The sequence below is a fragment of the Lepus europaeus genome, chromosome 7 (assembly GCF_033115175.1).
Source record: "Lepus europaeus isolate LE1 chromosome 7, mLepTim1.pri, whole genome shotgun sequence".
In the NCBI taxonomy this organism is placed as follows: Eukaryota; Metazoa; Chordata; class Mammalia; order Lagomorpha; family Leporidae; genus Lepus; species Lepus europaeus.
The window spans coordinates 235759-262448 of record NC_084833.1 but is presented as its reverse complement, the minus strand read 5'-3'; the positions used below and the strand labels follow the sequence as shown (position 1 = coordinate 262448).

Here is a 26690-nt window from a genome sequence, read left to right as displayed (position 1 = left end):
GCCTGGGGTCGTCGCGTCGCGCGGGGCCAGCCCCGGGCCCTGCGCCCTGGCCGGGCAGGTCGCCGAGTCCGCGGGCCCGCACCACCCGCGGCCCTGGGAGCAGGGGGCGCCACCGCCCCCAGGCCCCGCCCGGCAGGTGCGCCCCGCCCCAGGCCGACGTGCAGAAAGGAACGCGCCGGCCTCGCCCGCCCAGGGCTGCGCGGCGGTGGGCGGGGCGCCCCGCGCCCCCTTCGCGCCCACTGGCTGGGGCGCGGCAGGGCGGGCCCAGCGCGGCCGGCCATTGGCTGCGGGAACTCCTCGTTTGCATACGGGGCGGGGCGACGGGGCCCGGGCCGGGGCCGGCCGGGGGCGCGAGGGTGGCCGCGGCCGCCCCCGAAGTTGGTCCGGAGCCGGTTTCGGTCCCGCGCCGGATCGCAGGTGACGCATGAGGGGGCCCAGGTTGGCGGGAGGGGTCGCTCCTTGGAGGCCGCCCTCCCGCGGGGGGCGTGGGGGGTCGGGCTGGGCAAGGACGGTGGGGCTCCAGCGCCCGGGTTGCAGGGGACCGGCGTGGGGGCCGTCCCTCCAGGCGCAGGGCAGCCATTGCCAACCGCACACTGCGCTGCTCCGGACCCACTGTGCGTGTGACAGCGGCTGATCTGTCCCTGGGCAGCGCGAACCCCTTGGCCCCTCCGTGACCCGGGCTTGGGGGGGCAGGCGGGCTGCCTCGGGGAGGGGGCCCCTGTGGACCACGTCTGTCCATCTGAGATGGGCAGGGCCTGGGGGCTGGAGGGGAGGGAGGCATTGGGGGACTCCCTGCTCCACTGGGACAGAGGTTGGGGCAGACGCCCTCCCGGAGGGAACTTCCTTTTCCTTGTGTTCCAGGGAGCCGGTGGTACACTTCCCGGGACAGCCTCCCCGAAGTCACCAAGCCCAGGGCAGCCCCAGGTGTTGTGATCTTCAGCCAGCGGAACCAGACCCCTGGGTCAGCCCCCAGGACTTCTCACAGAAGACAGCGACAGCCCTGGCTCAGCACTGGCCATGCCTCCCAGAGGCCAGCTCTGCCCATGTCCCTGGGCCGCCTTGAAATCTTGGAGTGAGCCCACAGCAGCGTCCAGTTCTGTGGGGCCAGCATGCCTGTGGCAGGGCCGTGTCCTCTCTCCTGGCTGGAGTGTGGCACCAGGGAGAGGCAGGCGTGGTGCAGGCTTTACACCGACTTGCACTGGCCCTGGAGGGGCCCAGCGGGCTTGGCATGGGCCAGGGCCCACAGGGGAGCGGAGGCTGCGTGCGGGCTCTGGGCGAGAGTCTGCAGAGCCGACATGCTGCCGGGCAGTGACTCACCGTGGGTGACCCTCGGGAAACCCGGGTGTGCTGGGCGTGGGCGGGCATGCAGAGGCCAGTGGGGCGCCGGCACAGCTGGCTCTGCACTCTGGCTGCACTGTCCTGGGCAGGGGAGGGTGGCAGTGACCGTGTGCCTCCTACTGACACCCCAGCATCACATGGGAGGGGCCTGGCTGTGGTCCTGCCGGGCCGCAGACTGGACGTTTGTGTGGGGGAGCGGGAGGCTTGGCCCCCCACTGTAGCAGCTTACACCCCCGTGTGCAATGTAAACTCAGAAAGTAAACTCTGCAACTCACAGGTTTGCCGCCTCTGGGGGGTGTGGGATTTTGTCCACCAGGAACAGCCCCCACCCAAGAGGAAGGCTCTGCCTGTCCCCCGTCCCAGAGCACACACAGGCCCCTAAGACACAGGGATCCCTGCAGACACACACAGGGGGGACCCACTCTGGGGGCACAGAGAACTTGAGGGGGTGCTCATGAGCCCTGGGCCTGCGTGGGAAGGCCGCTGGACACCACCTGGTATCCCTCCTGCTGGACTGAGGGCTTGGCTTTTGGAAGATGAGCCCAGGATGGGACACGGTGCCGGTGCCCAGAGGTGCACCTGACTCCTGAGCATGGGCAGGGTGCCAGCCCTCACTCCCAGGGCACAACCCCACTGGCCTTTGCATCTGGGTTCCCTCCCGGGTGACCCTTTGCTCGGCCCTCTCTAGGGCTGCAGGTCAGGCAGGTGCAGCTCCCAAGGCCCTCCCGGCAACAGGAAGCAGCCGGCTCCGGCACGAGTACTTCGGCAGCGTGGTCGGCCGGGGGTTCTGGCCTCCCCCCACCTCCTGCTCCCGCTTCCCAGCTGCGCCCACTTCCGAGTAACCTGGTGCCCGGCTCCCCAGGTGGCTTCCTTCCCTTCACTCTCAGGACTTCCACGTGGTCTGCCCCAGGGGGAGAGGGCGCACCAGGAGGCTAGGGCGTACCAAGCTTGCTGTCCTTGCAGGCCCTGTGACCCAGGGTGGCCCCGTCCACTACCCCCAGTACTACAAACTGCTGAGCCCAGACCACAGGGCCCCGCTGAACACAGACCTCCTAGGGCGGCCACAGCCCACCTGAGGGGCAGGCAGGAGTGGCCTGCACTGTGGCTGCTTCTCTGCCCAATTGCAGCAGAGGCTCCACGCCCACCCCGGCCCACACCCCACACCCTCCCTGGGGCTGGCAAAGCTCCCGGAAGCCCAGGGCCCGCCCCCAGGTCTCTGGGAGACGCAGTAAACCTGACGGGCGGGTCTGGCTCGTCCTGCTGTCACTTCCTGGTGCTAGCGGGGTGCAGGCTGGGTGGGAGAGAAACCCAGGACAGGGTCAGCAGGTCCCGCAATAGGAAGGCCCCGGACAGAGCAAGAACGTGGGACCACCGCAGACTCAGCAGCGGTCCCCCAGGTTCCCCCGCAGGAGCCCCGTGGCCCCTAGAGAGCGTCCTCCACACACCCCGGGACACAGTGAAGCCACTCGGGCCGTTTATTGAGGTTCTCAAGTTGGAGTCTGGGGGTGGCACACGCCATCCTCGCCACGTACTCACGCGCACACGTGAGTTCTGGCCGTGTCCCATGCTCCTGGCAAGGGTTAGGGTGGTCCTCCTCGGCACCCCCACCCGAGGGTGCCCACGCTCCTGCTGCCGGGTCCAGGCAGCTGTGGCTCGTCTGCTCGTCCACCGTCGGAGCCGGGGGCTGGGTGGCCTGCAGATGCCACTCCTGCTACCTCCAGGAGTTCTGCCTCAGGGGGGTCACTGTGGGGAGGACAGGGCGGCTGAGGCCGAGGCCAGAGGAGGGCCTTGTCCGGCCAGGGCAGGGGCGGGGGGCGGGGCACATACCCTCAGGGCTCAGGCTGGGGACCAGAAGAGGACTCCGGGGGACTCCCAGGAGGGACTCCTCTGTGGCTGGAGGTGGAAGGTCCTGTCGGAAACAAGGCCGGCTTGGAGCTGGGCTGGGTCCCCACCCTTCCAGGCGCCACCCAGAACCACACTGACCTGTGTGCCGAGGGGGGTCCCCTCTGGCCGCGGGGGGGGTGGCAGCGCGGCCCCCGTCTGCTGGATGAACTGCTGCAGGTTGCACTGCCGGAGCTCCCGGTTCAGCTCCTCAAGCTCCTGGGCCTGGGCCTGGGGGCATGAGGGACCCTCAGAGGGCCCTGCCCCGCAGAGGGAGCCCCCCCCAGCCAGACCCTGCGTCAGGGGTGAGGTGGTGCTGGGGCTGGGGTCCTGGGCTCACCTGCAGGGCGTGCTCGGCGGCCTCCAGGGCCCGGTGCACCAGGGCCAAGCTGCCCTGCACCTCCACGCTGTGCCGCTCCTGAGCCGCCAGGTCCTGGCGCAGGCGCTCGGCGGCCGATGCCGCGGCTGAGGGGGGCCCGGGGGCCTCTGCCACCAGCTGCAGCTCGGCCTCCAGAGCGCGGGCCTGGGCATCCAGAGCCTGCAGCCGGGCAGCGTGCTCCGCGGTGGCCGCACTCAGGGCCTGCAGGCGGGCCTGGCCCTCCCGCTCCCGGGCCTGCTCCCGCCGCAGCTCCTGTTCCCAGAAGGCCTTATGGCCGAGCTCCTCGGCGTTCCTCTGCACCCTGAGCTCCAGGCCCTGCAGGTCCGTGCCGCACTCTGGCGTGGGGGCCGCGGGGCCGAGGGACGGCCTGGGGCCCTGCGGGCTGAGGGTCAGCGCTCTCCGGGGCTCACAGCCGGGCGCCCCCCGTGGCTTTGGGGGAAGGCTGGCACGGACTGAACATCGCTCTGGGGGTGGACAGCTGTCTGAGGAGGGCCTCCCAGCCAGGCTGGGCCCTGTCCGCCTTAACACAAACTGCACGTCGTTGGCAAACTGTCCACAGGTGGCCTGCGCGCCCACTGGACACTCCTGTGGCAGCAGCTGCCGCTCCTTCTCCCTGAGTCGCTGGACCAGCACGAAGCGGCCCGTCTGGCCTAACGGGGAAAGGGTACAGGTCAGCCGCGGCCCCGCCCCCGTCTACCTGGCCGGCCAGAGGGGTGGGCACCCTGAGACCCTTTCTGCCCCCAAAGACTCACCTATTGCCTGGGCTAGTGCGATGACCACTTCCTGGCAGGTGGTCTGCTCTGAGACCCCACAGACCACCCTCTGGACGCCGTCCACCCAGACTTTCAGCTCCATGGCCACCGGCCCCGAGAGCATCCCTGTCCTAAGGGGAGGTACAGGTCACCGGTCAGCAGGGACGCCCTCTCCTCCCAGTCCACCCCCCGGAACTGGCTCGGGGCTACCGCCCCTAGGGTCAGTCCTGCCCTCCCCCGGTGGACACTTGGAGGCGTCCCCGCCCCGCGCCAGCCGCCCCGTGCCCCGCCCCCACTCCAGGAACAAGGCGAATCATTAACCAGATCCAGGATTTCCTGCCCCCCCCAAGTCACCTGGCTCAGAGGACGCTGCCCCTCCCGGGCCACAGCGAGGGCGGCGGTCTACGGGCACCCACGGGCGCCCGCGACGCCCCCGCGGCCCTGGGCGCTCCGGACCCTCCGGACCGACCCGACTCCAGGCTCGGGCAGCCCCCTCCCCCGCGCCCGGCCTCTCGGTGCGTTGGCTGGGGGGTCCGGGCTCAGCCTCCCGCGCGCGCACCGCGCTCCCCTCGGGCCGCACCTCGGCCTCCCCGCCCCGCCGCGCAGCGGGAGGGTGCAGGTGCGGCGCGGCCCCCGCGCGCCCTCCCATCCCCGCCCCGCGCAAAACTCTCCTCGGCCGGAGTCGGTGCCCCGGCCGCGCCTCGCGCCCGGCGAGGCCCGAGCAGCCGCGCAGCTCACCTGGGCGCTCGCCGGCCTCCGCGACTCCGGCGCTGGGGCGCTTCGGCGCCGCCGCCACTTGCCGCCCCCAGCGCCGCGGCGCGCCCCGGCTCCACGACCCCATTGGCCCACGGCCCACACGTCCCGCCCCGCCGCGCCCTCATTAGCTCCTCACAGCGTGCATCCCGCCCCGCGCCCGCGCCCATTGGCTGACTCCGCCTCGCCCCGCCCCATTGGCTCTCCGCCCGCCACGCCCCCCGCGGCGCCCAGGTGTGGGCGGGGCCCGGCGGGCGCGGAGGCCGGGCCGGGCCGCTCCCGCCCGCGAACAACGCGGAAGAGCGTCTGCCGTGGCGGCGCTGCGGGGCAGGTGCCTGCTGGCTCCGGGCAGACTGCCTCGCCGCCATCCAGCGGGACGTCCCCCACTCCCCGCCCAGCCTTCTCCTTCAGGACCCGCGGCGACTGTCGCCGGGACGCCCGGGGTCGGGGGCGCCCCGCAGGGCGGCGGGGGATGAAGGCTGGGGCTGTGACCCCGGCGGGGCCTTGCAGACAGCTGGACCTGCGCGCCCGGGCGCGGGCCTGGAGCCCCTCCGCGGGGGCAGCCGGGCAGCCAGGGTGGCACGCGGAGCCTGTGCCACCCCAGGCTCGTCCCGCCTGCCCCTGGCCTGGGTGGGGCCGCGGTGTGTTCCCTGGGGCACGGGAACCCTGTCGCGGTCACTCCCGCGGTTAGGGGAGCACCAGCCGCTGGGGGCCGGGGCGTCCACTGCCCTAGCTTCTCTCCACACCTGGCTCTCTTGTCCCCAGTCCTCCCAGGGCCCGGCGCCCCAGAACCCCCTCACCAGCACCAGATTAGGGCTGGCTGGGCGCGTCTCCTCCAGCTGAGCCCTGGTCTGGGGGGGGTCTCTCTGGAGGTGCCTGGTAACAAACAGCCCCACCCACTTGTGGTGCCAGTATCCACGGCAACCACAGAGAGCCCTTCCTTCCCTAGGCCTGCTGGGAGCTCAGGCCTCAGGTCAGTGTTGGGGCTGGGGCCCTGGACTGGGGGGGGACACCAGCCAGCACTTGGGGACAGACAAGGGTGTGTGTGCCCTGCGGGGGGGCCGTTTCACCCCTGGTGGGTGGTAGCCAGGGTGGATGCCCATGGGATGGTGGTCTGGTGTCCTGGGGGGTGGACAGGTGCACGTGGGGCCCCTCAGCAGTGCTGCCGGGGCCTCGCTCACACCCATGGACGGCCCAGCAGGAGCCCACGCACCGGACACAGGGAACGCTTGGCCAGCCACCCCTCCCGGCTCCCCGAGAACACCGAGAATGGCCCCCAAGTCTGGCCTGCTGTCTGAAGAAGCTGGGGAGGGGGCTCCCCTGCCCCTGGCAGATGGGGAGCCACTCGGTGGTGACCTGGGGCCGCCAGCCAGCGTTCCCGGCTCACACACTGACACCCTAGCACTGGGCTGCCTGCAGGACACCAAGCCCCCTTCGCCACCGGCGGTCTCCTCGGCCACCCTGCGGTAAGGGAGGGAGGAGGAGGAGCCGGCTACCGGGCTGGGCCAGCTGGAGTGCCCGGCCTGATGGAGCAGCGTGGGTGCTGGCTCACAGCTTGGCCCCGGAGTCCCTGGACCCCCGCACCCTGCAGCTGCTGTGGGGGCAGCGAGAACTGGAGATCCGCGCGCTGCGGTGGGCTCTCCAGAACGGCCAGGACGCCCGGCAGCGCCAGCTCCTGCAGGAGGTGGCGGGGTTTCCACCCCAGAGGTCAGTGGCAGGCCCAGCCCAGCCCAAGCCCCGGCTCCCGCCTGGCCCTGGACCCCTCCCACTGCAGCCTGACCCTGGGCATGACCTAGACCCCTGCTGGGAAGCCCCCTCCCTCCCCTGGCTGCTGAGGTGGCCTCTGCCCCCAGGAGCCCCCGCAGCCAGCAGAAGTTCCTGCAGAACCAGGTGCAGAAGCTCAGCCTGGAGCTGAGGGAGCAGAAGCAGCAGGCCCAGCGGGTGAGGCTGGGGGCAGCCGGCCGGGGCTGGACGGGGCCGGGCCTGCGGGGGCCCCATCCCACGGCTCCCTGCACAGGAGAAGGAGCTGTTGGAGCAGCGGCTGCACCAGCTGGAGGCCGAGCTGCAGACCTTCCAGAAGTCCTGCCTCCTGCAGATGGCCCGCTCGTCCTGGGTGGGCCGCGTGCTGCGATCCCAGACCGGCAGCGTGGAGGTGAGCCCAGGCTTCCCCAGCTCCACTGGGACTCCCCGAGGGCAGCCCCTGCTGGGGGAGCCTGCCCTCTGGCTGCCCCACGTAGGTGGTGACCACAGAGGCCCTTGTGGACCCCAGCGACAGCGTCTGTGAGAGCGATCAGGCCCCCACGGCAGGGGAGGTGAGTGAGCCCCCTCCCCCACCCAGTAGGGGCTCTGCAGCCTTGCAGGAGGGGAGAACCAGGGTCCGGATGCTTCCTGGCCAGGGCTTCCGACTGGAGGATGTGGACTGGAACAGCATCGCCCACCGCTACCCCAACCTCTTCACCAGCATGGAGTCTGAGTCAGAGTCATGGTGACGTGGGGGGTGGGGTGCATCTTGGTGGACGGGGCCAGGTCCAGACTCTGCCCTTCAGGGTCTCTGGACAATTGGCCTGGATTCTCATGTTGGGGGGGGGGGACCTGCCAAGAGGCCCTCCTGCCTTAGGGGAGCTGCATGGGGCAGAGCGGGGGTCCAGCAACCTGAGCGTGGTTCCCAGGGAGCTCCTGCCCCAGACACCCACCCTGCTGGACCCTGGGCGCTCTCGGCCTGGTGAGAGGCCCCATGCCGATGAGAGGCCTCACAAGACCGTCGAGTGGAGCTCCCTGCCCCAGGTGGGCACCAGCAGCTCCGGGGGCGCCGGCTCCGACTCCAGTAGCTGCCAGCTGGCCCTGTCCTCTCGGGCACTGAAGGAGGATGTGCTGGCCAAGAAGCTCAGCGCAGCAGAGCCCCTGGGGACAGAAGGTGGGATGGGGCCGTGGCCCCTGCTTGTTTTTGTACCATCGGGCTCTCCCACGGCTGTGACCTCTGCCCAGCATGAACTGGCTCTTCAGTCCCCAGTGTCCAGCCACCTCTCTGGCCCCACTGGCCTCTGGCTGGTTTAGCCTTGACCCAGAGCACCCCACTCGTGTGGGCTCCCCTCCCCCAAGGGCTGCTTTTTCTAGGTCTCCAGATAACCCACTACGGCGGCCTCAGCAAGGCCGGCCTGGAGCCCGATCCCGGGGCGCAAGGTGCAGGGCCCAGGGTGAGGTGAGTGCGCTGCAGGAGCAGGTGCACCCCGCCCCGGGACGGGCACTTGTCGGTGGCGATGCGGGCCCAGCGTTCCCCTCCCTGCCCAGCCCTAGCTATTCCCTGAAGATCGTGGCCGTGAGCCGGCGGCAGAAGTTCGTTCGCATCCTCAATCAGTCGCTGGAGCACACGGCCGACATGGCCGGCCTCACGCTGCGGCAGCTGGAGCGCGGCTTCCCGGTGTGCCTGTACCGCTTCCCGCCCGGCACGCTGCTGGCCCCGCGCCACCAGCTCACGGTGCGCCCCGCTGCGCGCGCCCGTGCCCGCGCATCCCAGGCCCGCACCGCCCGTCACCCGTCGCCCCGTGCCGTTCGCAGGTGTGGGCTGAGGACGCTCGCAGCGCCGAGCAGCCGCCGGCTGAGTGCTCGGGCCGGCAGCCGCTCTACCTCCGCGTCAGCCCGGGCTGCGTGACCCTGCTGCTGGGCCGCGAAGGCGAGGTCCGAGCGCGCCGCAGCGGGGAGAGGGCTGGGCGGGCGCCACGGGGCAGGCGACCCACTTGCCCCTGCCGGCCTCCCGCAGGTCCTCAGCGAGCACCAGGCCCCGCACTGCGTGACTCCGACCGCCCGGCTCTTCGCCGAGGACAGCTTCCCGCTCCCCGAGGCCCAGCCCGGCGCCGACATGGGCGAGCCGCGACGCCCGCCGCGACGCCAGCGCAAAGCCCGGGTGCTGGAGGCCCCAGGCCGGCGCGGGAGGCTGGAAGGGGGCCTGCCCCTTCTCCAGGCCTCGCCCCAGGGAAGCCCGCCCTCTGGGCCTCCTGGCCAGGCCTTTCCCAGGACGCCCCGGAGGCCGGCCCGGCGCCTGAGGCCCAGTCCCGGTCTGTGCTGCCTTCCTTTGGGCAGGCTGCGGCCCTCAGGACCCCTCGGCCCCTCCGCGACTCTGGGAGCCTTGCGGACCCTGACCCCAGGCGAGAGCTTCCACCCGCGGGAGGAGCCAACGCGGCCCGAGTGCTTCAAGTACCCCGCGCCAGAGCTCCTGAACTTCCTCCTGGGTGCGGGATCTCGGGGGTAGAGTAGGGGTGGGGGTGGGGGGCGGCTGAGCCGGCCTGACCCGCTCCCCATCCTTGTCTCCTACAGAGGCCAGGCTGGGCCTCGAGGACTGCCAGGCCAGGAAGGAGCACCGGGTGCAGGTGAGTGCACGGGATGTGTGTGTATGTGTGTGTGTGCGTGTGCACGCAGACGTGCGGGGCAGTGGGCACGGGGGAGGGTGTGTGTGTGCAGGCGTGCGGGGCAGTGGGCACGGTGTGTGTGTGTGTGTGCAGGCGTGCCGGGGGGAGGGGGTGTGTGTGCAGGTGTGCCGGGGGGAGGGTGTGTGTGTGCAGGCGTGTTGGGCAGTGGGCACGGTGTGTGTGTGTGTGTGTGTGTGCAGGCGTGCCTGGGGGAGGGGGTGTGTGTGCAGGCGTGCCGGGGGGAGGGTGTGTGTGCAGGCGTGTTGGGCAGTGGGCACGGTGTGTGTGTGTGTGTGTGTGCAGGCGTGCCGGGGGGAGGGGGTGTGTGTGCAGGCGTGTTGGGCAGTGGGCACGGTGTGTGTGTGTGTGTGTGTGTGCAGGCGTGCCTGGGGGAGGGGGTGTGTGTGCAGGCGTGCCGGGGGGAGGGTGTGTGTGCAGGCGTGCGGGGCAGTGGGCACGGTGTGTGTGTGTGTGTGCAGGCGTGCCGGGGGGAGGGTGTGTGTGTGCAGGCGTGCCGGGGGGAGGGTGTGTGTGTGCAGGCGTGCGGGGCAGTGGGCACGGTGTGTGTGTGTGTGCGTGCAGGTGTGCTGGGGGGAGGGTGTGTGTGTGTGCAGGCGTGCGGGACAGTGGGCACGGTGTGTGTGTGTGTGTGTGTGCAGGCGTGCCGGGGGGAGGGGGTGTGTGTGCAGGCGTGTTGGGCAGTGGGCACGGTGTGTGTGTGTGTGTGTGTGCAGGCGTGCCGGGGGGAGGGGGTGTGTGTGCAGGCGTGTTGGGCAGTGGGCACGGTGTGTGTGTGTGTGTGTGTGCAGGCGTGCCTGGGGGAGGGGGTGTGTGTGCAGGCGTGCCGGGGGGAGGGTGTGTGTGCAGGCGTGTTGGGCAGTGGGCACGGTGTGTGTGTGTGTGTGTGTGTGCAGGCGTGCCGGGGGGAGGGGGTGTGTGTGCAGGCGTGTTGGGCAGTGGGCACGGTGTGTGTGTGTGTGTGTGTGTGTGCAGGCGTGCCGGGGGGAGGGTGTGTGTGTGCAGGCGTGCCGGGGGGAGGGTGTGTGTGTGCAGGCGTGTTGGGCAGTGGGCCTGCTGTGGCTGCACCGCTGAGCTGCACCCTGCAGGTTGGCCGCAGAAGTGTGGACCGCGACTGCCCGATGGTGGTGTTGTCTGTGCAGAACACGGCCGAGAGCAGGTTTGGCTTCCGCTTCCTCTGCTGCCCGCCCATCACAGCCGACGCCCGGGGGCGGCGCTAGCGCCCGGCACACATGCCTGCGGCCTGTTTATTGAGCCAGCGTTGCCTGCACAGTAAACCTTACACTTCTTTCCACCCAGAGCTGGAATCCACTTGGATCCTGACACTCTGCGCCGAGGGAAAGCACCTCACGAACCCTGGGGGGCAGGGGGCCCAAGGCGTGCTACGGCAACCTGGGACAAACGCAGGCCGGGGGGAGGGCTTGGTGGCTGGGCAGCTGGGACCCGAGCCGGTCCTGGCTTCTGCCACCTCCCGGCAGCCCCCTCCTCCAGGAGGGACCCCTCCAGGCCCACCTTCTGCCCCCAACACACCTGCCCAGGTGCTCCGGGTTCTGCGAGCGGCTCCCACAAGGGCAGGGCTTGCACTAAGGGCGGGAAGGGGCCGGAGTGATGGGGTCCAGGGGCCGCAGGCACTGGAGGCCCCGGGCTCTGGCTGCTGGATCCGGTGCCGCCTGTGGGTCTGGACGTCCCGGGCACTGGGGGCCTGGACCTGAGGCCACCTCCAGGGCCCTCAGGGCAGTCACTGTAGCCATTCCCTGCCCCAGGCCAGGCCCCAGACTGGTCAGGGCTCTGAGCCGCCGCCCCCTGAATGGCAGGCCTGCAGACCCTGGAGGGTGGCCAGGTGGGTGCTTGGGGGGAGAAGGCGTCAGGTCACCGCCAAGGCTCCTGGAAGGCTCTAGAAGGCAGGGGGAGACGGGTCAGTGGGGTCTGCAGTGGAGGGGGTCTCTGCCCCCACCGTGGACTCCCACGGCAGAGGCACCCCCTGTGCTTCCAGCCTGTGACCTCCTCTGGGGCAGGAGAGGTCGCAAGGCCTGGGCTCGGGCTTTGGTCTTCCGGGTCCCATCCGCCTGTGGCCCTGGCCAGTCCCTACCTCCAGTGCTCACTGGGCCTGGACCTGAGGCAGGAGGCCAGGAGGGGACCCCTCACCCTGTCTCCTGCAGGGCTGCCAGCCCGCTCAGCCCGGGGGGTCACCCTGAAGCCCCCACTAGCAATGACCCCTCCCAAGGCTCGTCCACCCTGCTGGGTGAGGGTTTTCCCTGCTCCCAAGGTGCGGTGACTCTGAATCCTGTGGCCAGGTCCTGTCTGGGGTGAAGCAGTGGCGTCCCCTCTGCTCTGGTCTCCTGACAGATCTGGTGGCCTCATGCCTGCTGCCCCGAGAACTGCCCTGTGGGCACGTCCTGCCGGCTGGCACAGCCGTCACAATGCTGCACACGCCCGGTCCTGGGAGGCCCCTCTCCTCCTCTCTCTCTGTCTCTCTCTCCCCCCTCACACTCTCTGCTTCTCTCTCTGTCTCTGTCTCTCTCTCCCCCACACATACTCTCTGCTTCTCTCTGTCTCTGTCTCTCTCTCCCCCCCACACACTCTGCTTCTCTCTCTCTTTCTCCTCCCCCCCCCCAGCCCAGGTGACCCTGAGGGCCCATAGCTGAGGCGAAGGGGACTTGGGATCGGCCCACTCTAGGTTGGGAGCCCCTGCCCCTGGGAGAGGACCTTCCTGCCCATCCTGCTCAGAGCCCTGGGGGCCAAGCTGTTGGCTGCTGGTCTGAGGCCGGGGTGGGGGGGCATCCCAAGGTGGGTGTCCTTTACTCTTGGGCAGGCTCAGTACCTGAGGCTGGGCTCAGGGGGCTGGAGGAAGTCTTGGGTCCAGCCTGGCCGTCCTGCTGCTCAAGGACCCTCCATGGGCCCCGGGGGGCTGCGGCTCCTCTCTGCTGGGACGGCAGGTGCCTGTGGGGGAGGGGCCGAGGTGAGGGAGGGGAGCAGCTGCAGCCTTGTCCCCTGGCACACGGTGTAGTGAGTGTGGGGGTCTGGGTGGCCCAGGGGTGGCTGTCGGGGGCTGATAACTGCTGGTGCCCACTCAGCCGTAGTGGCCCTCCATCCTGCCCGCCCCATCAGACAAGAAGGACATACCATGGTTTGGGTGCTGGGTGACACAGCCCAGGGTCTCTCTGGGGCTGGGGCCCAGGCCTTGGGCTGGGGGTGCTGGCGGCCAGCTCTTCTGGCCTGCACTGGGGCAGCTGCTCCGGGGAAGCCCAGGCCTGGAGAGACAAAGATGCTTGGGGAAGCCCCCTGGTGGGTGTGGGGGGCGGGGTGCTAGCCCACCGTCAGGGGCAGGCGGTACCTGGCACTGCTTTCTGCGCTCCCACAGGCCTCTGGTGGGGTTCCCACACAGCACTCGGCTGGCACCTGTAGGAGAGGGTGTGGCTGGGCCTGGTCTGGGGCCAGGCGCTGAGGAGCCAGTGAGGGCTGGGAGGGGAGGTCAGTTACCGTGGGTGAGGTTGCTGGCGTGGTCGTCTGGGGCCAGCTCCTCAGCAAGCAGGCCGTCAGCCAGGGGGCCCCCAGGGACCAGAGAGGAGTAGGGCAGGTGCCTGGGGGCCCAGGGCCGGGTCCTGGACAGGGGCAGCTCCAGGTCCAGGCTCTGCACAGCAGCTCCGTGGTGTCCATCTGCCCGGGTCAGGACGAGAGCTCACTGGGCCCAGGCCTGCGTCTGCTGCGAGGGCAGGGCCCCCGCACCCAGGCAGCTGTGTGTTCCAGGGCCACTCCTAGAGGACCAGGGCTCAGGGCTGCAGCGGGGGCCAGATGTGGGGGGAGGGGTGTGCCCTCTGTGGGCGGCCGCCGTACCCAGCCAGGGCAGGACGCCAGCCTCCTTGATGGCCTCTTTCACCATGAGCCAGTCCTGGTCCAGCTTCGGAGGGGCCGGCAGGCCCGTGTGGGTGGCCGGCACCTCATCCAGCAGCTGCAGCTGGGGGACGAGCCGCCTCACCTCGGCCCTGTAGTTGTAGCCCCGGGGCGCCTGCAGGGTCGGGGCGAGGCCCAGGGATGGCAGGTTTGTGTCCAGTGGGCCCTTCAACCCAGCTTCGTTCTGGGGCTCCCTCCCCCAGATCCCCAGTAGGGCAGACCGCCAGTAGGACCCTCAGGGGGAGCAATGGGGCTGGGTTGGTCCACTCTGGGCCCCTGGGCCTGCCTCTGCCCACTCGGCACATGTCTTCCCTCTGCGCCTCTGGTTTGTGGAGCTGCATGGACTTCAAGGCTGTGCGCAGGGTGGACACTGATCCCATCATGTGGCTCCACCTAGCAGTGGCCAGTGGCAGTGTGTAGGATGTGGTGGGCAGGAGTGGGCCAAGGGTTCAGGAGCACGCTCCCTCCAGCACAGGCATGTACACGGGCACATGTGGTATGTGCGTGCGTGTGTGTAGCCTGAGGGGTCTGGGGGCAGGCAGGCCCAGGAGGGGCACGGGCATCTTGTGGGGCTGGGGTATGTGGTCTGGACTGGGGTGCGGGCAGCTAGCAAGCCTCCAGAGACAGGAAGACACCGAGCTCACAGTGAGTCCACTGTGGCAGAGGGAGTACAGGGGTCTCTGGCCTGTGGGACGGCCGAGGAGCAGGAGCCGCAGAGCACGGCCCCTCCCGTGCGTATGCTGGCCGCACCTTGCTGGTGGGGCCGGGGTCCGGCCGCAGGCACACCAGGTTGCCCTCCAGGGTTAGCGTGGCCAGCCGTGGGCACAGTCGCAGGTAGCCCACCTGCCCCAGGTCCTCCACGCTGTTGCCCTCTAGGTCCAGCACCTCCAGGTGCTCGAGCAGGCACAGCGGGCTCAGGTCCGAGATGTTGTTGTAGGAGACGTACAGCTCCTGGGAGAGAGGGGGCGGCTCAGCGGGGCCGGGCCTGGGACACCTCCCCCCCGCCCGGGGTGCCAAAGACCCACCTTCAGTGCTGGTAAGGAGCCGACGCCATCCAGGTCAGCCAGACCGCAGCGGGCCAGCCACAGCACCTGCAGGCGGCCCAGGGAGGAGCCCAGGTCTCTGCAGAAGGCAGGGTTGGGCAGTGGTCAGTGCCGGTCAAGGGCAGAGGGGCGTGTCTCTGGCCAGGGAAGTCCCCATGTCCGGCCAGGTGCACTGGGCAGCCTCCCGAGTCAGGGAGCAGCGTCCCCCACCCGCCCCAGCCTGGCCTGGCCCTGGGGAGCTGCCTGCTGCGGGATGGGGCTGGGCCTTTTCCCTTTCCTGCTCCAGGTACCATGGTTTTTATTTCTGGCGACATGGTTAACAGCTTCTTGGGCATTCACTTCGGGACTAAGGGCCCAAAATGCTGCAGCCCTGAACCACTGAGGACACTGATGTGGAGGTGGACGCTGCCTGGGTGAGCTTGCTGGTCTGGGGGGACCAGTGGCTGGTCGGCGGCGCACCTGTCCCTGCACCCCGGCTGCCTCTGACACGGCCACCCGTGCCCCCTCGGTGCCCAGCCTTGGCATCTGACTCCAGCTCGCAGTGCCCTGGGGGGCGCCGTCTGCAGCTCCGCCTGCCCACTGGGCTGTTTCCTCCTGGTGCCCTCAGCCTGTGCCCATGGCTATTGCACATCCACGTTCATCCCCTGCCTGTGGCTTTGCGATTCCTTCCCAAGCAGCTCAGGGCCGTGCCCTGGCCTCCAGCGCCTCTGCAGTCCTGTGGCCGAGTGTGAGGCTCGAAGCTCGCCCCCCCACGCCCCCAGGCTGCAGGAGCCATGTCCCTCCGTCTTCTGGCTTCACGTGTCTGTGGAATGCTCCACTTGCTTTGTCTTAATGACAGCATGGGTGTTTGGTGCAGCAGTTAAGCCACTGCCTGGTTCAAATCCTGGCCCCTCTGCTTCTGATCCAGCTTCCAGGGAGGGCTCGAGTGCTCGGCTCCCTGCCACCTGCTTTGGGAGACTTGGTTGGAGCCCCAGGCTCCTGGCTTCAGCCTGGCCCAGTCCTGGCCATTGAGGCCATCTGGGGGTGAACCAGTGGATAGAAGACCTTTCTCTCTCTGTAACTCTGCCTTTCAAATCAAATAAATCTTAAACAATTCACTTTTTTCTTATTTTTTTATTCATTTTATTTATGAGAGTGAGTGTGGCTACTGTCCAAACGCAGCAACAGCCAGGGAGAAGCGCTCGGGCCAACGCTGCTGCCCATCCGTGTGCACAACAGGTAAAGGACCCCCAGCTGCTCCCTGCGGAGGGGCCTGGAAAGCAGGGCGGACCCCCGAGGCAGGACATCGCTCCCTCACGTGGAACACGCACGTTTCTGAGAAGTCTACTTTGCAAGCCCTGACTCACTCACAGTGTGGCTCAGTGCTTGATGGGGGTCCCAGGGGTGTCTACTCCTCTGCTCCGTGTCCGTGGACGGTGCCCTAGGTCGGCTCTGCGCCGTGTCCCTGGACGGTGCCCTAGGTCGGCTCTGCTCTGTGTCCCTGGACGGTGCCCTGAGGTCGGCTCTGCGCCGTGTCCGTGGACGGTGCCCTAGGTCGGCTCTGCTCCGTGTCCGTGGACGGTGCCTAGGTCGGCTCTCCCCCGTGTCCGTGGACGGTGCCTAGGTCGGCTCTGCTCCGTGTCCGTGGACGGTGCCCTAGGTCGGCTCTGCTCCGTGTCCGTGGACGGTGCCTAGGTCGGCTCTGCTCCGTGTCCGTGGGCGGTGCCCTAGGTCGGCTCTCCTCCGTGTCCGTGGACGGTGCCTAGGTCGGCTCTGCTCCGTGTCCGTGGACGGTGCCCTAGGTCGGCTCTGCTCCGTGTCCGTGGACGGTGCCCTAGGTCGGCTCTGCTCCGTGTCCGTGGACGGTGCCCTGAGGTCTGCTCTGCTCCGTGTCCGTGGACGGTGCCCTAGGTCGGCTCTGCTCCGAGTCCGTGGACGGTGCCTAGGTCGGCTCTGCTCCGTGTCCGTGGACGGTGCCCTAGGTCGGCTCTGCTCCGTGTCCGTGGACGGTGCCCTAGGTCGGCTCTGCTCCGTGTCCGTGGACGGTGCCTAGGTCGGCTCTGCTCCGTGTCCGTGGACGGTGCCCTAGGTCGGCTCTGCTCCGTGTCCGTGGGCGGTGCCCTAGGTCGGCTCTCCTCCGTGTCCGTGGACGGTGCCCTAGGTCGGCTCTGCTCCGTGTCCGTGGACGGTGCCCTGAGGTCGGCTCTGCTCCGTGTCCGTGGGTGGTGCCCTAGGTCGGCTCTCCTCCGTGTCCGTGGACGGTGCCCTGAGGTCGGCTCTGCTCCGTGTCCGTGGGCGGTGCCCTAGGTCGGCTCTGCTCCGTGTCCGTGGGCGGTGCCCTAGGTCGGCTCTGCTCCGTGTCCGTGGACGGTGCCCTAGGTCGGCTCTGCTCCGTGTCCGTGGACGGTGCCTAGGTCGGCTCTCCTCCGTGTCCGTGGACGGTGCCCTAGGTCGGCTCTGCTCCGTGTCCGTGGACGGTGCCCTAGGTCGGCTCTGCTCCGTGTCCGTGGACGGTGCCCTAGGTCGGCTCTGCTCCGTGTCCGTGGACGGTGCCTAGGTCGGCTCTGCTCCGTGTCCGTGGGCGGTGCCCTAGGTCGGCTCTCCTCCGTGTCCGTGGACGGTGCCCTAGGTCGGCTCTGCTCCGTGTCCGTGGACGGTGCCCTAGGTCGGCTCTGCTCCGTGTCCGTGGACGGTGCCCTAGGTCGGCTCTGCTCCGTGTCCGTGGACGGTGCCCTGAGGTCTGCTCTGCTCCGTGTCCGTGGACGGTGCCCTAGGTCGGCTCTGCTCCGTGTCCGTGGACGGTGCCCTAGGTCGGCTCTGCTCCGTGTCCGTGGACGGTGCCCTAGGTCGGCTCTGCTCCGTGTCCCTGGACGGTGCCCTAGGTCCGCTCTGCTCTGACTTCCAGGACGGCCCTCTGAGGTCGTCTTCGTTTTCCCTGCCTCCTTCCCTGACTGTTTTTATTAGGTCCCTTTCGATGTCTGACAAATGCAGGAGAAATCCGGAGAGCCAAGAAAATGCACACGGAGGCCGCTCCCTGAATACCTGGATGTTCTCATCTGGAAACTGGCTGGGTGCACTCAGGTGGGGAATTTTCACCTAAACCCAGCAACACCCAGGACAGAAGCCACCAAACCCACTGCAGCTTCGTCCTCCATGGGCGGCTGCATCTCACGTTCACCAGGATGCTTTGCAGAGAGCGGTTCTGACGGTCCGAGCTCCAGCCCGGTGGCTCCCGGGCTCTGTGGGCTGGCCCTCTCACACTATCCTCCCTGGGGTCCCTGGCTGCCCTCAGGCATCGTGGCCCCGGAACCATCTCCGCTCTGACCCTGACAGGGGATGACACGAGCCCATCAGGCTGCAAGGGGGTGGGCATTAGCACCCTGAGCCTCTCTGAGCCTCTCCCCCTTCCCACAGAGACACCCCCACCTAGGAGGGAGCCCCACCTGCAAATGCCCCCTGCCTTCCACGAGGTCACTCGATGTCAAGCCAGCCCCCCGAGGGCAGACAGCAGGCTGCTGGGGAATTCTGGGCTCCTGGGGGCCACACCGAGCCCAGGCCCCACCATACATGGAGCTCCCTCCTCAGCCCTGTGTGGCTCACCCCCGGACCCCCTACCCCACTCCCTGGGAGACACCCACCTGAGGGAGCCCAGACGGCTGCCATTCAACTTCAGCTGGTTCAGGTTGGGCAGGTGCACTCCTGGGGGCCACGGGGGAGTAGAAGGTTGGTGTAGCTCCGGCTCAGCCACAGCCAGGTCTCTGCTGCCTCACTCACACCCTCTCTGGGCCCCTGCACACTGCAGAGGGCACAGGGCGGCCAGGGCAACTCAGGCCGCCAGGCTCCTGGGTCAGCTTGCAGAGCCCCTGAGCTCCCTCCTCCAGCACCCAGCACCCCCAGACCAGCATCTGCATCAGGGGGCAGCACAGGGGGCCATCATGTCCCGGGAATGCCCCAGTGGGTGACCCAGCATGCTAAGCCCCTGGGAATGGCCCCGACTTCTGGGTCCTCCCAGAGACAGGGCACTGGCCTAGTGAGACAAATGGGGCCCATGGCAGTCCAGGGCGCAGTGGACTGGAGACCAGGACCAGCAGGCAGGACTGGAGTGGCCAAACCAACAGGAAAAGGCAAAACAGAATGCCACAGAATGCCCGAGACCCCCCAGGATGGGGCACGTGGACCCCTGCGACCAGGAGCAAACACGCGGAACACAATCCCTGGCCCCTGCGGCTGTGCAGTGCACACTGGAGACAAGGTCCCCCACTCAGGAAACACCCCGCTCAGGATCAGCGGGTGGAGCCCCAGGGGCTGTGTGTGCAGAGCCACAGGGAGCCCCGGCGGGGAGTGCGGGTGTGTGTGTGGGTGGGTGTGGGCGGAGCCCCGGGCTGGCCTCGAGTTGTGCGGGAGGAGCTCCGGCAGGCGTGGGGTGGAGCTCCGGCAGGTGAGGGGTTGTGGGCAGAGCCCAGGAGGGCCATGGGTGTGGGCGGAGACCGGGCGGGGCATGGGTGTGTGGGCGGAACCCCGGCAGGTGTAGCAAGGTTGTGGGCGGAGCCCAGGCACAGCATCAGTGTGCATGGGCGGAGCCCCAACAGGCATGGGGTGTGTGGGCAGGGTCCCAGCAGGTGTGGAGGGGGTATGCGCAGAGCCCTGGGGCTGGCCGCGGCAGGGGGGGGGGCGAGGGCTCACCAAAGTTCCCCAGGCTGCTCTCCCGTGTGTCCACGCACATCTCCAGCACCCGCACCAGCTGAAGGTCGTCCTCCCCGGCCAGGGCTCGCTGCAGAAGCCAACAGGGGTGGGGGTCACGGCCTCCTGGGCACGTCGGTGCCCTCGGCCCTGGGCACCCACTAGGGCGGCGTTTCTCTGCCTCTTCTGTGTTGGCCTTGGCCTTGGATGGCGTGGCTGGTGGTACGTGAGTGACCCAGGCAGACGTGGGAGCTGTGCTCAGCCTGAGGGGTCGTGGGCTGTGAAGGCCAGCCTGAGGCCTGGGCTGTATCCAGGCAAAGGCACATGGACCCTGGAGCCCTGAGCCGGCAGCTGGGTCGTGATGCCCGGTGCCCCATGCGTGTCCCCACCCTGCGTGGCGGCTTCTTGCCCTGGCCCCAGCACCCTAGGCACCTGTGTGCTGATGCTCTGTTCCCACCAGAGCCTCAGCCACTTGAACCAGGGACTCCCCTGCTTCAGAGACCTCTGGACCTGCCTAGCCCAGGGCCACCTGCCAAGGAGACCAGGGGCTGCTGGCGCTCCGGGGTCTGGTAGGGTCCCCACAGATGTAGGGGGTGGAGAGCACCGTCACCCAGGTGGGGTCAGGGAGCAGACTGGATGTGAGCAGGAAAGAGGCCCAGGACGTCCTCCCACACAATCCCCCAGGCCCCCGGCACCTACCAGCCGGGCAGGGGACAGGTGCTTCTCCACCAGCTGCTCCCCACGGCTGCCCCTGCGGCCGCCCGGGCCCTTGCTCTGGGGGCAGGGGTTGTGCAGGCCCTGCCAGCTCAGCTCCCGCACCTGGACGCTGGCCGAGCTTGGCCGTGGCCCACAGGATCCATCCCAGCCTGCGTCCATCCACGTCTAACCTGCTGGGGGTGGGTGGGGGCAGAGGCAAGGCTCTAAGCTGAAGGCCCAGCCGGGACTCCCGCCCAGGCCCTGGCACCGGGGCCTGGCCTGGCACGCCTCAGCCTAGATGGAGGGCCGCACGATCCCAGCTCCAGCCGCAATGCAAACCTCCCTGGCTAGGCAGGGTGCCCTCTGTGTGCCCCTGCCCCAGCTTGTGTCGTCCACACAGGAGTGCTGGCTCCAGGCCACACCCACAGTCCCCACAGGCTGTGAGCAGTCAGACCGGCTGCCGGCAGGGACCAGCACTGAGTGACCACTGCCGAGCCCCCAGGGCTGTGGGTCCTTCTTTCCGAGACCCCGCCCCACTGCTCACCTGCAGGCCTTCTGCTGTGGGTCAGACATCGGGGCAAGGGGGTGGCATGGATCCCGAGTGGCACCTGCCAAAGAGTCAAGGTCACCTTGGCTGGGCCAGGTCGGGGTCCCCGTGCCAGAAGTGGGCACATGTGGCAGCACTGGCAGCGGTCAGCCAGCGAGCAGCCCGGAGCTCCCCCGGGACCATCCTGCTGAGGGCTAGGGCCAGGTGTGGGCACTGCTGGGGCCGCTCAGACCCCCCACTTCCCTGCTCCCCCACCCTGGCCTCTCCTGAGCCCCCGGGGCCCCTGGAGGAATTTCTAGCGTGTTCCTGGCCCACCTGCTGCTATCCGGGACCCCCGGCTGTATCCTCAACACAGGCCCTGGCCACGCTCCATCCCTGCTCGGCCTCCCAGGGTCACCTTCCGGGGAGACGGATGTGGGTGGGCGGAAACCACTGCCGGGTTCATCCCCTCCACCCACCTATGCGGCGGGCCTCCTGGACCGGGGGTGCGGTCAGCTGGACTTAGAGGCTTTGGGGAGAGAGCCTCAGGGGTCCGGTCTGGATAGTGACCCACATGCTGAGGACCCAGGACCGCGCAGGCCCCCTGGGGAGTCCCGTGGACTTTCCCTGCTGCCTGCCCTCCTGCAGCTGGTGCCGGGCCTAGGCCTCCCAGCTAATCCCCACCATGCCCAACTGCCACCTCAGCATGGCCAGGGAGACGGGCTGGCCCTGGACATGGGTGGCCCAGGGTCCTGCCTCAGCCAGGCCCCAAGGGGTTCAAAGTCCAGGAGTTGGAGGCAGCTAGTCCCAAGCCCCCACTCCTGGACACTGCTCCTCTGCCACGCCCCCCAAGGCCCGAGGCTGGCGACGGCCCTGGCTCCTCCCTTCACGGCCCAGTACCCAGGGCACACCAGGCTCCCTTCCCGTGACCCCACCCTGGAGCCAGCCCGAGCAGGTCCGGAGGCGCGGGCGTGGCCTCCGCGGGGACACCTTTGACCTCTGGGGCTGTCGCTGGGCCCCAGAGGCTCTGCTGAGTCCACCTCGGCCCGGGCTTCCCCTCACCTGCGGGGCGCCGGGGTGCCCAGCCCGGGGCCCGGCCCTGGGTGCCCGCGGCCGCGGCGCTCTCCGACTCCGCCAGTTCTTCTGGCCTCGGGGCTGCGACCCGGGAGCCTTGGCAACCGGGCGGGGCCTTATCTGCATACCAGAATATTCATGAGGCTCGAGCCTCTCACGCGGCCACGCCCCCTAGCGACGGTTGCTAGGCAGGCCTGCGGGGCGGGGGTACCCAGGGGCCGCGCTGCACTGGCCGCGGCTCCCGCGCGGGAAGCCCGTCCTGAGACCCCCGCCGCGGCCAGAGGGGACGCCCCGTTCCCCGCCTCCCGCTTCCTCCGGGGCAGTGCGGGTCTCTGCCCCTCGTGCGCGCAGCAACTTTTGGGCTCGGTCTGACGGGAACTTCGGGCCGGAAGGCGGACCTCCGGCCTTCCCCAGCGCCGGCCCTGCTGCCGTGCCCGCCCCTCCGGCCCGCCACGCGGCTCCTCGGCACCCGCAGAACTCGGCGCGGGGCCCCCGGCTCGGCCGCGGCCTGCCGGGCACCGCCCTGCGAGCCACTCCCGGAAGCCCCGCCCGGCGCGGTTCCTGACGGACGGGCCGCTCAGCCAACCGAGTGGGGTGTGGCCCGGCCGAGCGCGTCCAATGACAGGCTGCGCCGGGCTGACGGACGGGCGCGGGGGCGGGGCATGCGCGGCCGCGGCCGAGTGTCCGTCGCCCGCTGCCGGCGCCCGCAGCCTGAGCCGCACCCGACGCGCACGGAGCCCATGCGCGGGGCGAGCCGCGCGCTTGGACCCCGCGCCCGCCCCCGCCCCGGCCCCGGGGGCAGTCGCGCCCGTGAGCGGTGAGTGCGGGCGGGGCGGGGGCGGGGGCCTGGCGCCCCCTCCCGGCCCCTGCGCGGGGCGGGCGCGCGTGCGGGCCGGGGGCGGCGGCGGCGGGGCGGGGGGCGGCGTCCGCGGCCCCTTCCTGGCGTCCCTGCGGCTGCGGCGGCCCGGGACCAGGCCCCGCCCGCGCCGTGGCGCCGGGCGCCGTCTCCTCCCCGCGCTGCCCAGGGCTCGCAGAGGCCCCGCGCCGCGGCCGCCGTGGCCCCCGGGGCGCCCCGCCCTGCACGCCGCGACCCGGGGCGCGCCGGCTCGGGGTCCGGGCCTCCGCTGCGCTGCCCCTGCTTGCCGGAACCCCTGCGCGTTTCTCCGCGGGCTTTGGGGCCGGTGGACACCCCGGGGGCCGCTCATCCTGGGGACCCCCAGAGGGTGGGGATTGCGCCCCAAGCCCCCTGTCCCTCGGGCCGCGGCGGCACCTGCGTGCGGTGCGCGCTCGGTAACGCTGCTCGGACGCACCGCGGGCCCGGCGGCTGGCTGGCGCTGGCCTGCCTGGGCAGGCTGTGGCCCGGCCGGCCGCGGCAGGACCTGTTCTGGGAGGCTAGCCTCAGCCCTCGGGCCCTGCGGGCTGTGCGTTCTGCCTACACAGCAGCTTCTAATTCGGGTGCGTGGTTGGGAGGAGCTGTCGGCTGTCAGCCCTGCCTCACTGTCGCTGTCGCTGGTGCGGCGGGGTGGGGAGGCGGCACCCCTCCCGCCCCCTGGATGGCGGCCGGCACAGGTGGGCAGCTGGGCCGCCGTCCTGGCCGTCGGAGCCGCGGGCCTGGCTGAGCGTGGCCCTCCTTGGCAGGCGGGGCAGGAGACCCCACAGCGCCGGGCAGCCCGCGAGCAGCGCGCGATGACGGAGTATAAGCTGGTGGTGGTGGGCGCCGGCGGTGTAGGCAAGAGCGCGCTGACCATCCAGCTGATCCAGAACCACTTCGTGGACGAGTACGACCCCACCATCGAGGTGAGCCCGGCGGCCCCTCCCCGGGCGGCCAGCGCCGGCAGCCTGCCGCCGCGCGGTCCCTGAGACGCCGCCTCCCGCAGGACTCGTACCGGAAGCAGGTGGTCATCGACGGGGAGACGTGCCTGCTGGACATCTTGGACACGGCGGGCCAGGAGGAGTACAGCGCCATGCGGGACCAGTACATGCGCACGGGCGAGGGCTTCCTCTGCGTGTTCGCCATCAACAACACCAAGTCCTTCGAGGACATCCACCAGTACAGGTGAGCGCCGCGTGGCGCGCACGGGGGCGCGCCGGCCAGGCCCGCAGTGCGCGCGCCCAGCTCACACCTGCCGCTCCCAGGGAGCAGATCAAGCGGGTGAAAGACTCGGACGACGTGCCCATGGTGCTGGTGGGGAACAAGTGCGACCTGGCGGCGCGCACCGTGGAGTCCCGGCAGGCGCAGGACCTGGCCCGCAGCTACGGCGTCCCCTACATCGAGACCTCGGCCAAGACTCGGCAGGTGAGCCCGGCCCCGCCCCCAGCCGGCCAGGGACACCCCGCCCCCGCCCCGCCCCCACCAGGGAGCAGTGCTCATGGCCCCTCTCCCTCGACACAGGGCAGCCGCTCTGGCTCTGGCTCCAGCTCCGGGACCCTCTGGGACCCCCCGGGACCCATGTGACCCAGCGGCCCCTCGCGCTGTAAGTCTCCCCGGACGGCAGGGCAGTGAGGGAGGCGAGGGCCGGGGTCTGGGCTCACGCCCTGCAGTCCTGGGCTGACACAGCCCCAGGGGAGGGGGGGGTCCCTAGAGAGAGCTGCCCTGAGCCAGGCTGGAGCGGTGACCCTGGGCCCCTGCCCCTCTGTCCCCAGTGTCCCACGGGTTCCTGTGGATTCTGAGCCCTGTAGCTCACGAGCCGGGCGCAGAGTTTGGGGTGGGGAGGTGAGCCTGCCAACTGGGGGCGGCCCGGGGAAGCTGCCGATGAGCATGGAGGGGCAAGGGTTCAGCCTGAGCCCAGGAAGCAGGGGGTCCCCCGATGGCTGTGCCCTGAGCCCGCCCCACCCTTCCAGGGCGTGGAGGACGCGTTCTACACGCTGGTGCGGGAGATCCGGCAGCATAAGTTGCGGAAGCTGAACCCGCCTGACGAGAGCGGCCGCGGCTGTCTGAGCTGCAAGTGTGTGCTGTCCTGAGCAGGTGAGCTGGGGCCGCCATCCCGTGGGCCCCCTGCCCTGCCCCACGCTCACCCCGCATGCTCCCGCCCCTGCCCGCCCCCACGTCCTCCTGGCCCCTGCCCGCCCCCACGTCCTCCTGGCCCCTGCCCGGCCCCACGGCCGCCCGGCATCCTCCCGGCCCCTGCCCGCCCCCACGCACACCCCGCATGCTCCCAGCCCGTGCCCGGGCCCCATGCTCACCCCGCATGCTCCCGCCCCTGCCCGCCCCCACGTCCTCCCGGCCCCTGCCCGGCTGTATCCGGCCCCACGTCCTCCTGGCCCCTGCCTGGCCCCACGCCTGCCCCGCATCCTCCCAGCCCCTGCCCGCCCCCACGTCCTCCAGGCCTGTGCCCGCCCCCACGCACACACCCCGCATCTTCCTGGCCCCTGCCCGCCCCCGCATCCTCCTAGCCCGCGCCCTCCCTGCCCGCGCTCAGCTGTGTTCTCTGTGTTCTCTGCCCGCGGGGCGCAGGCTGGATCGTGGAGGTGCCGGATGCGGGGAGGAGACTTGCGGACAGAAGGAGGAGGAGGAGGAGGAGGAGGAGGAAGGAGCGCTGGAGCCCGGCCAGCCCAGGGTCGCAGTCAGAGGCCACCGCTGACCCTCCCGTGGACGTTTCTCAGACTCGGCGGCCCCCAGTGGCCCCGGCCCCCTCCTGCCTCTGGGCTCCTGTCGGGTGCGGGCTCCTGTCCGGTGCGGGCTGAATCACAGTAAATTATTTGAAGGTCTCGTCCCCCGCATCTGGCTTGGGCGCTGGGAGTCCTGGCCGCCCCCCGGCTGCGTCCCTGCTTCCTGTGGACAGCTGGATGGTGGGGGCCGCGTCTCACCGTGGGGCAGGGGCCCGAGGCCGGGGCGTCCTACCCTGGGGCCTCCTTGTTCTGAGCGGGAGCTTTCGGGGCCACCAGAGTGGCTGCCAAGGACAGCCGGGCAAGGGACCAACCTGGGCCAGCACTGCCCGCAGCAGGGTCCTAGTGCCCCGTGCGTGCCCTCCCTGCCTCCTCGGGTGGCTGGGCGGCGTCCAGCCTGCCTGTGCTATCCACTCTGAAGAGCCGTGTGAGGTCAGCAAGCGTCCGCTCGGGGTGCACCCAGCCCCCGGGAGCTGCCTGCTGCACGCAGAAGGCTCGGCACGCCTCGGGTTGCCTTCCAGGGCTGCGAGGTCCCTGGTGCCCGGCCTGCCCTAGGCCTCGGGTTGAAGCTCTGTCCAGTCCCTGCAGGGCGGACTCCAACCCACACAAAGGCCGGGTGAGGACTCACAGGCAGTGCCCTTGGCAGTGAGCTCAGGGCGCCCAGCTTCCCTCTGGGGGTGAGCTGGGGCTATGACATCATGTCAGGCGCCGCCCTGGGCACCGGCCTTCGAGGGGCCGGGTGCAGGGACCGCTGTGCAGGCGGTATCTCTGGTCCAGCTTCTGGGTCTGCGGTGGCAGGGTTGGGGCCAGGGTCCCGTGAGGTTGCAGCCTGGGGCCTGTGGTGGGAGGGACAGGGCCCCGCTTGCTCCTTGGGCACTTGGGTCCCTGACTGTGAGGCCGGTTGGGAGTTCAGGGAGCGTGGCCTGACCAGGGTGGGGCGGGGGGCGACAGGCCTGCGGCCCTGGGCTCTGCAGGGGCCCCTGGTCCCTGGAACTGTCCCCGAGAGGCTAGAGGGCGCCAGGCTCCCTTGTGTGGGTTCTGCCTGGGCTGTGGTCCTGGCCAGAACTCAAGTAGGAGAGACTTTGCCGCCCCCAACCCCACCTGTCACCTCTCTGGGGACTGGACCGCGTGCACACACAACTGGACTCTGCGTCCTGTCTGGTTCCGCGGGTCCGCCTGAGGCCTCCCCACCGCTTCTGGGTTGAGATGTGGATTTCACACATCCCGTGGTCCTGATGCCTGGAGGGTGCTTAGAGGGGCTGCAGGGTCTCTGGGCACTCACCCCCACTTCCTGCCCCAGCTGGCGATGGGGAGGGGCCTGGTGCTGGAGCCGCCTCGGGTGTGACCAGGGGTGTGGGGGTGGGTGCTGGGTCAGCCCCCCAGGCTCTTCCCCCTGGCAGGTGCTGGGTTCTGACGTGGCCTCCGGGGTCCGGCTATGCTCAGAAGACTGGCTGGAGTGAGGCCCGGTGGCGTGCTCGCTGCCGGCCTGAGCTCCCTCCTACCGCCACTGGCCTGGGCAGTCAGTGCCGCTAGGCCCCCTACAGGCTCTTTCTGTCCGCCTCTCCCCACGCCCTTGGGCACCCATGCGGGCCTCTGTGCACCCTGGTGGCTGTGCGTGCAGAGTCTGGGATTGGTGTGAACGTCCCAGGGTCTCAGGGCCACCCTGTGGGG

The 26690-nt window shown here is 70.0% G+C and overlaps 4 protein-coding genes and 1 long non-coding RNA gene across 11 annotated transcripts; 3 read left to right on the top strand and 2 right to left on the bottom strand.

Annotated features, from left to right (window-relative positions):
* Window positions 1-332: 332 nt before the first annotated feature.
* LOC133764062 (uncharacterized) lies at window positions 333-1614 on the top strand. The gene is made up of 2 exons (XR_009866429.1): window positions 333-417; window positions 862-1614. It is a non-coding gene; the product is annotated as an uncharacterized LOC133764062 (long non-coding RNA).
* A 1176-nt stretch (window positions 1615-2790) lies between these two features.
* Window positions 2791-5154, bottom strand: RASSF7 (Ras association domain family member 7). Its single transcript, XM_062197697.1, has 6 exons — window positions 5089-5154; window positions 4351-4481; window positions 3560-4248; window positions 3322-3450; window positions 3166-3247; window positions 2791-3081 (listed from the first exon to the last, which is right to left on the bottom strand). Exons 2-6 carry the CDS (start codon window positions 4472-4474, stop codon window positions 3050-3052), a joined length of 1056 nt encoding a protein of 351 aa, XP_062053681.1. The 5' UTR covers window positions 4475-4481; window positions 5089-5154; the 3' UTR covers window positions 2791-3049.
* A 615-nt stretch (window positions 5155-5769) lies between these two features.
* LMNTD2 (lamin tail domain containing 2) lies at window positions 5770-10744 on the top strand. The gene is made up of 13 exons (XM_062198502.1): window positions 5770-6569; window positions 6658-6810; window positions 6957-7044; window positions 7121-7255; window positions 7341-7415; window positions 7500-7582; window positions 7773-8119; window positions 8158-8302; window positions 8392-8578; window positions 8659-8778; window positions 8861-9329; window positions 9415-9467; window positions 10613-10744. The coding sequence occupies exons 1-13, from the start codon at window positions 6199-6201 to the stop codon at window positions 10742-10744; spliced, it is 2358 nt and encodes a 785-aa protein (XP_062054486.1). The 5' UTR covers window positions 5770-6198.
* On the bottom strand, window positions 10734-21869 carry LRRC56 (leucine rich repeat containing 56). Of its 7 annotated transcripts, none has more exons than XM_062195591.1 (13): window positions 21402-21490; window positions 20358-20421; window positions 19817-20007; window positions 19121-19208; window positions 18076-18136; window positions 14441-14537; window positions 14166-14366; window positions 13359-13530; window positions 13005-13181; window positions 12859-12923; window positions 12648-12775; window positions 12346-12464; window positions 10734-11418 (listed from the first exon to the last, which is right to left on the bottom strand). In XM_062195591.1, exons 3-13 carry the CDS (start codon window positions 19991-19993, stop codon window positions 11108-11110), a joined length of 1596 nt encoding a protein of 531 aa, XP_062051575.1. In that variant the 5' UTR covers window positions 19994-20007; window positions 20358-20421; window positions 21402-21490; the 3' UTR covers window positions 10734-11107. The 7 variants fall into 7 exon arrangements, with proteins under 7 accessions (XP_062051575.1, XP_062051579.1, XP_062051577.1 ...); XM_062195595.1 differs by having other exon boundaries at window positions 19937-20007; XM_062195593.1 differs by having other exon boundaries at window positions 19817-20004.
* A 277-nt stretch (window positions 21870-22146) lies between these two features.
* Window positions 22147-25126, top strand: HRAS (HRas proto-oncogene, GTPase). The gene is made up of 6 exons (XM_062197695.1): window positions 22147-22230; window positions 23052-23210; window positions 23291-23469; window positions 23550-23709; window positions 24255-24378; window positions 24868-25126. Exons 2-5 carry the CDS (start codon window positions 23100-23102, stop codon window positions 24372-24374), a joined length of 570 nt encoding a protein of 189 aa, XP_062053679.1. The 5' UTR covers window positions 22147-22230; window positions 23052-23099; the 3' UTR covers window positions 24375-24378; window positions 24868-25126.
* The last annotated feature ends 1564 nt before the right edge of the window (window positions 25127-26690 follow it).

Excerpts from the sequence above, each read along its gene's own strand:
- LRRC56 (XM_062195591.1), bottom strand. The coding sequence starts at position 19,993 with ATGGACGCAGGCTGGGATGGATCCTGTGGGCCACGGCCAAGCTCGGCC. Across the intron at positions 14,367-14,440 it reads GCTCCTTACCAGCACTGAAG|GAGCTGTACGTCTCCTACAA; the intron begins GTGGGTCTTTGG and ends CCTCTCTCCCAG. Across the intron at positions 12,924-13,004 it reads CGCCAGCAACCTCACCCACG|GTGCCAGCCGAGTGCTGTGT; the intron begins GTAACTGACCTC and ends CCTCTCCTACAG.
- RASSF7 (XM_062197697.1), bottom strand. The coding sequence starts at position 4,474 with ATGCTCTCGGGGCCGGTGGCCATGGAGCTGAAAGTCTGGGTGGACGGC. Across the intron at positions 4,249-4,350 it reads CGCACTAGCCCAGGCAATAG|GCCAGACGGGCCGCTTCGTG; the intron begins GTGAGTCTTTGG and ends TTTCCCCGTTAG. Across the intron at positions 3,082-3,165 it reads CCCCAGCCTGAGCCCTGAGG|TGACCCCCCTGAGGCAGAAC; the intron begins GTATGTGCCCCG and ends TCCTCCCCACAG.
- HRAS (XM_062197695.1), top strand. The coding sequence starts at position 23,100 with ATGACGGAGTATAAGCTGGTGGTGGTGGGCGCCGGCGGTGTAGGCAAG. Across the intron at positions 23,470-23,549 it reads GAGGACATCCACCAGTACAG|GGAGCAGATCAAGCGGGTGA; the intron begins GTGAGCGCCGCG and ends TGCCGCTCCCAG. Across the intron at positions 23,710-24,254 it reads CCTCGGCCAAGACTCGGCAG|GGCGTGGAGGACGCGTTCTA; the intron begins GTGAGCCCGGCC and ends CCACCCTTCCAG.
- LMNTD2 (XM_062198502.1), top strand. The coding sequence starts at position 6,199 with ATGCCCATGGGATGGTGGTCTGGTGTCCTGGGGGGTGGACAGGTGCAC. Across the intron at positions 6,570-6,657 it reads GTCTCCTCGGCCACCCTGCG|CTTGGCCCCGGAGTCCCTGG; the intron begins GTAAGGGAGGGA and ends GCTGGCTCACAG. Across the intron at positions 7,256-7,340 it reads CCCAGACCGGCAGCGTGGAG|GTGGTGACCACAGAGGCCCT; the intron begins GTGAGCCCAGGC and ends TGCCCCACGTAG.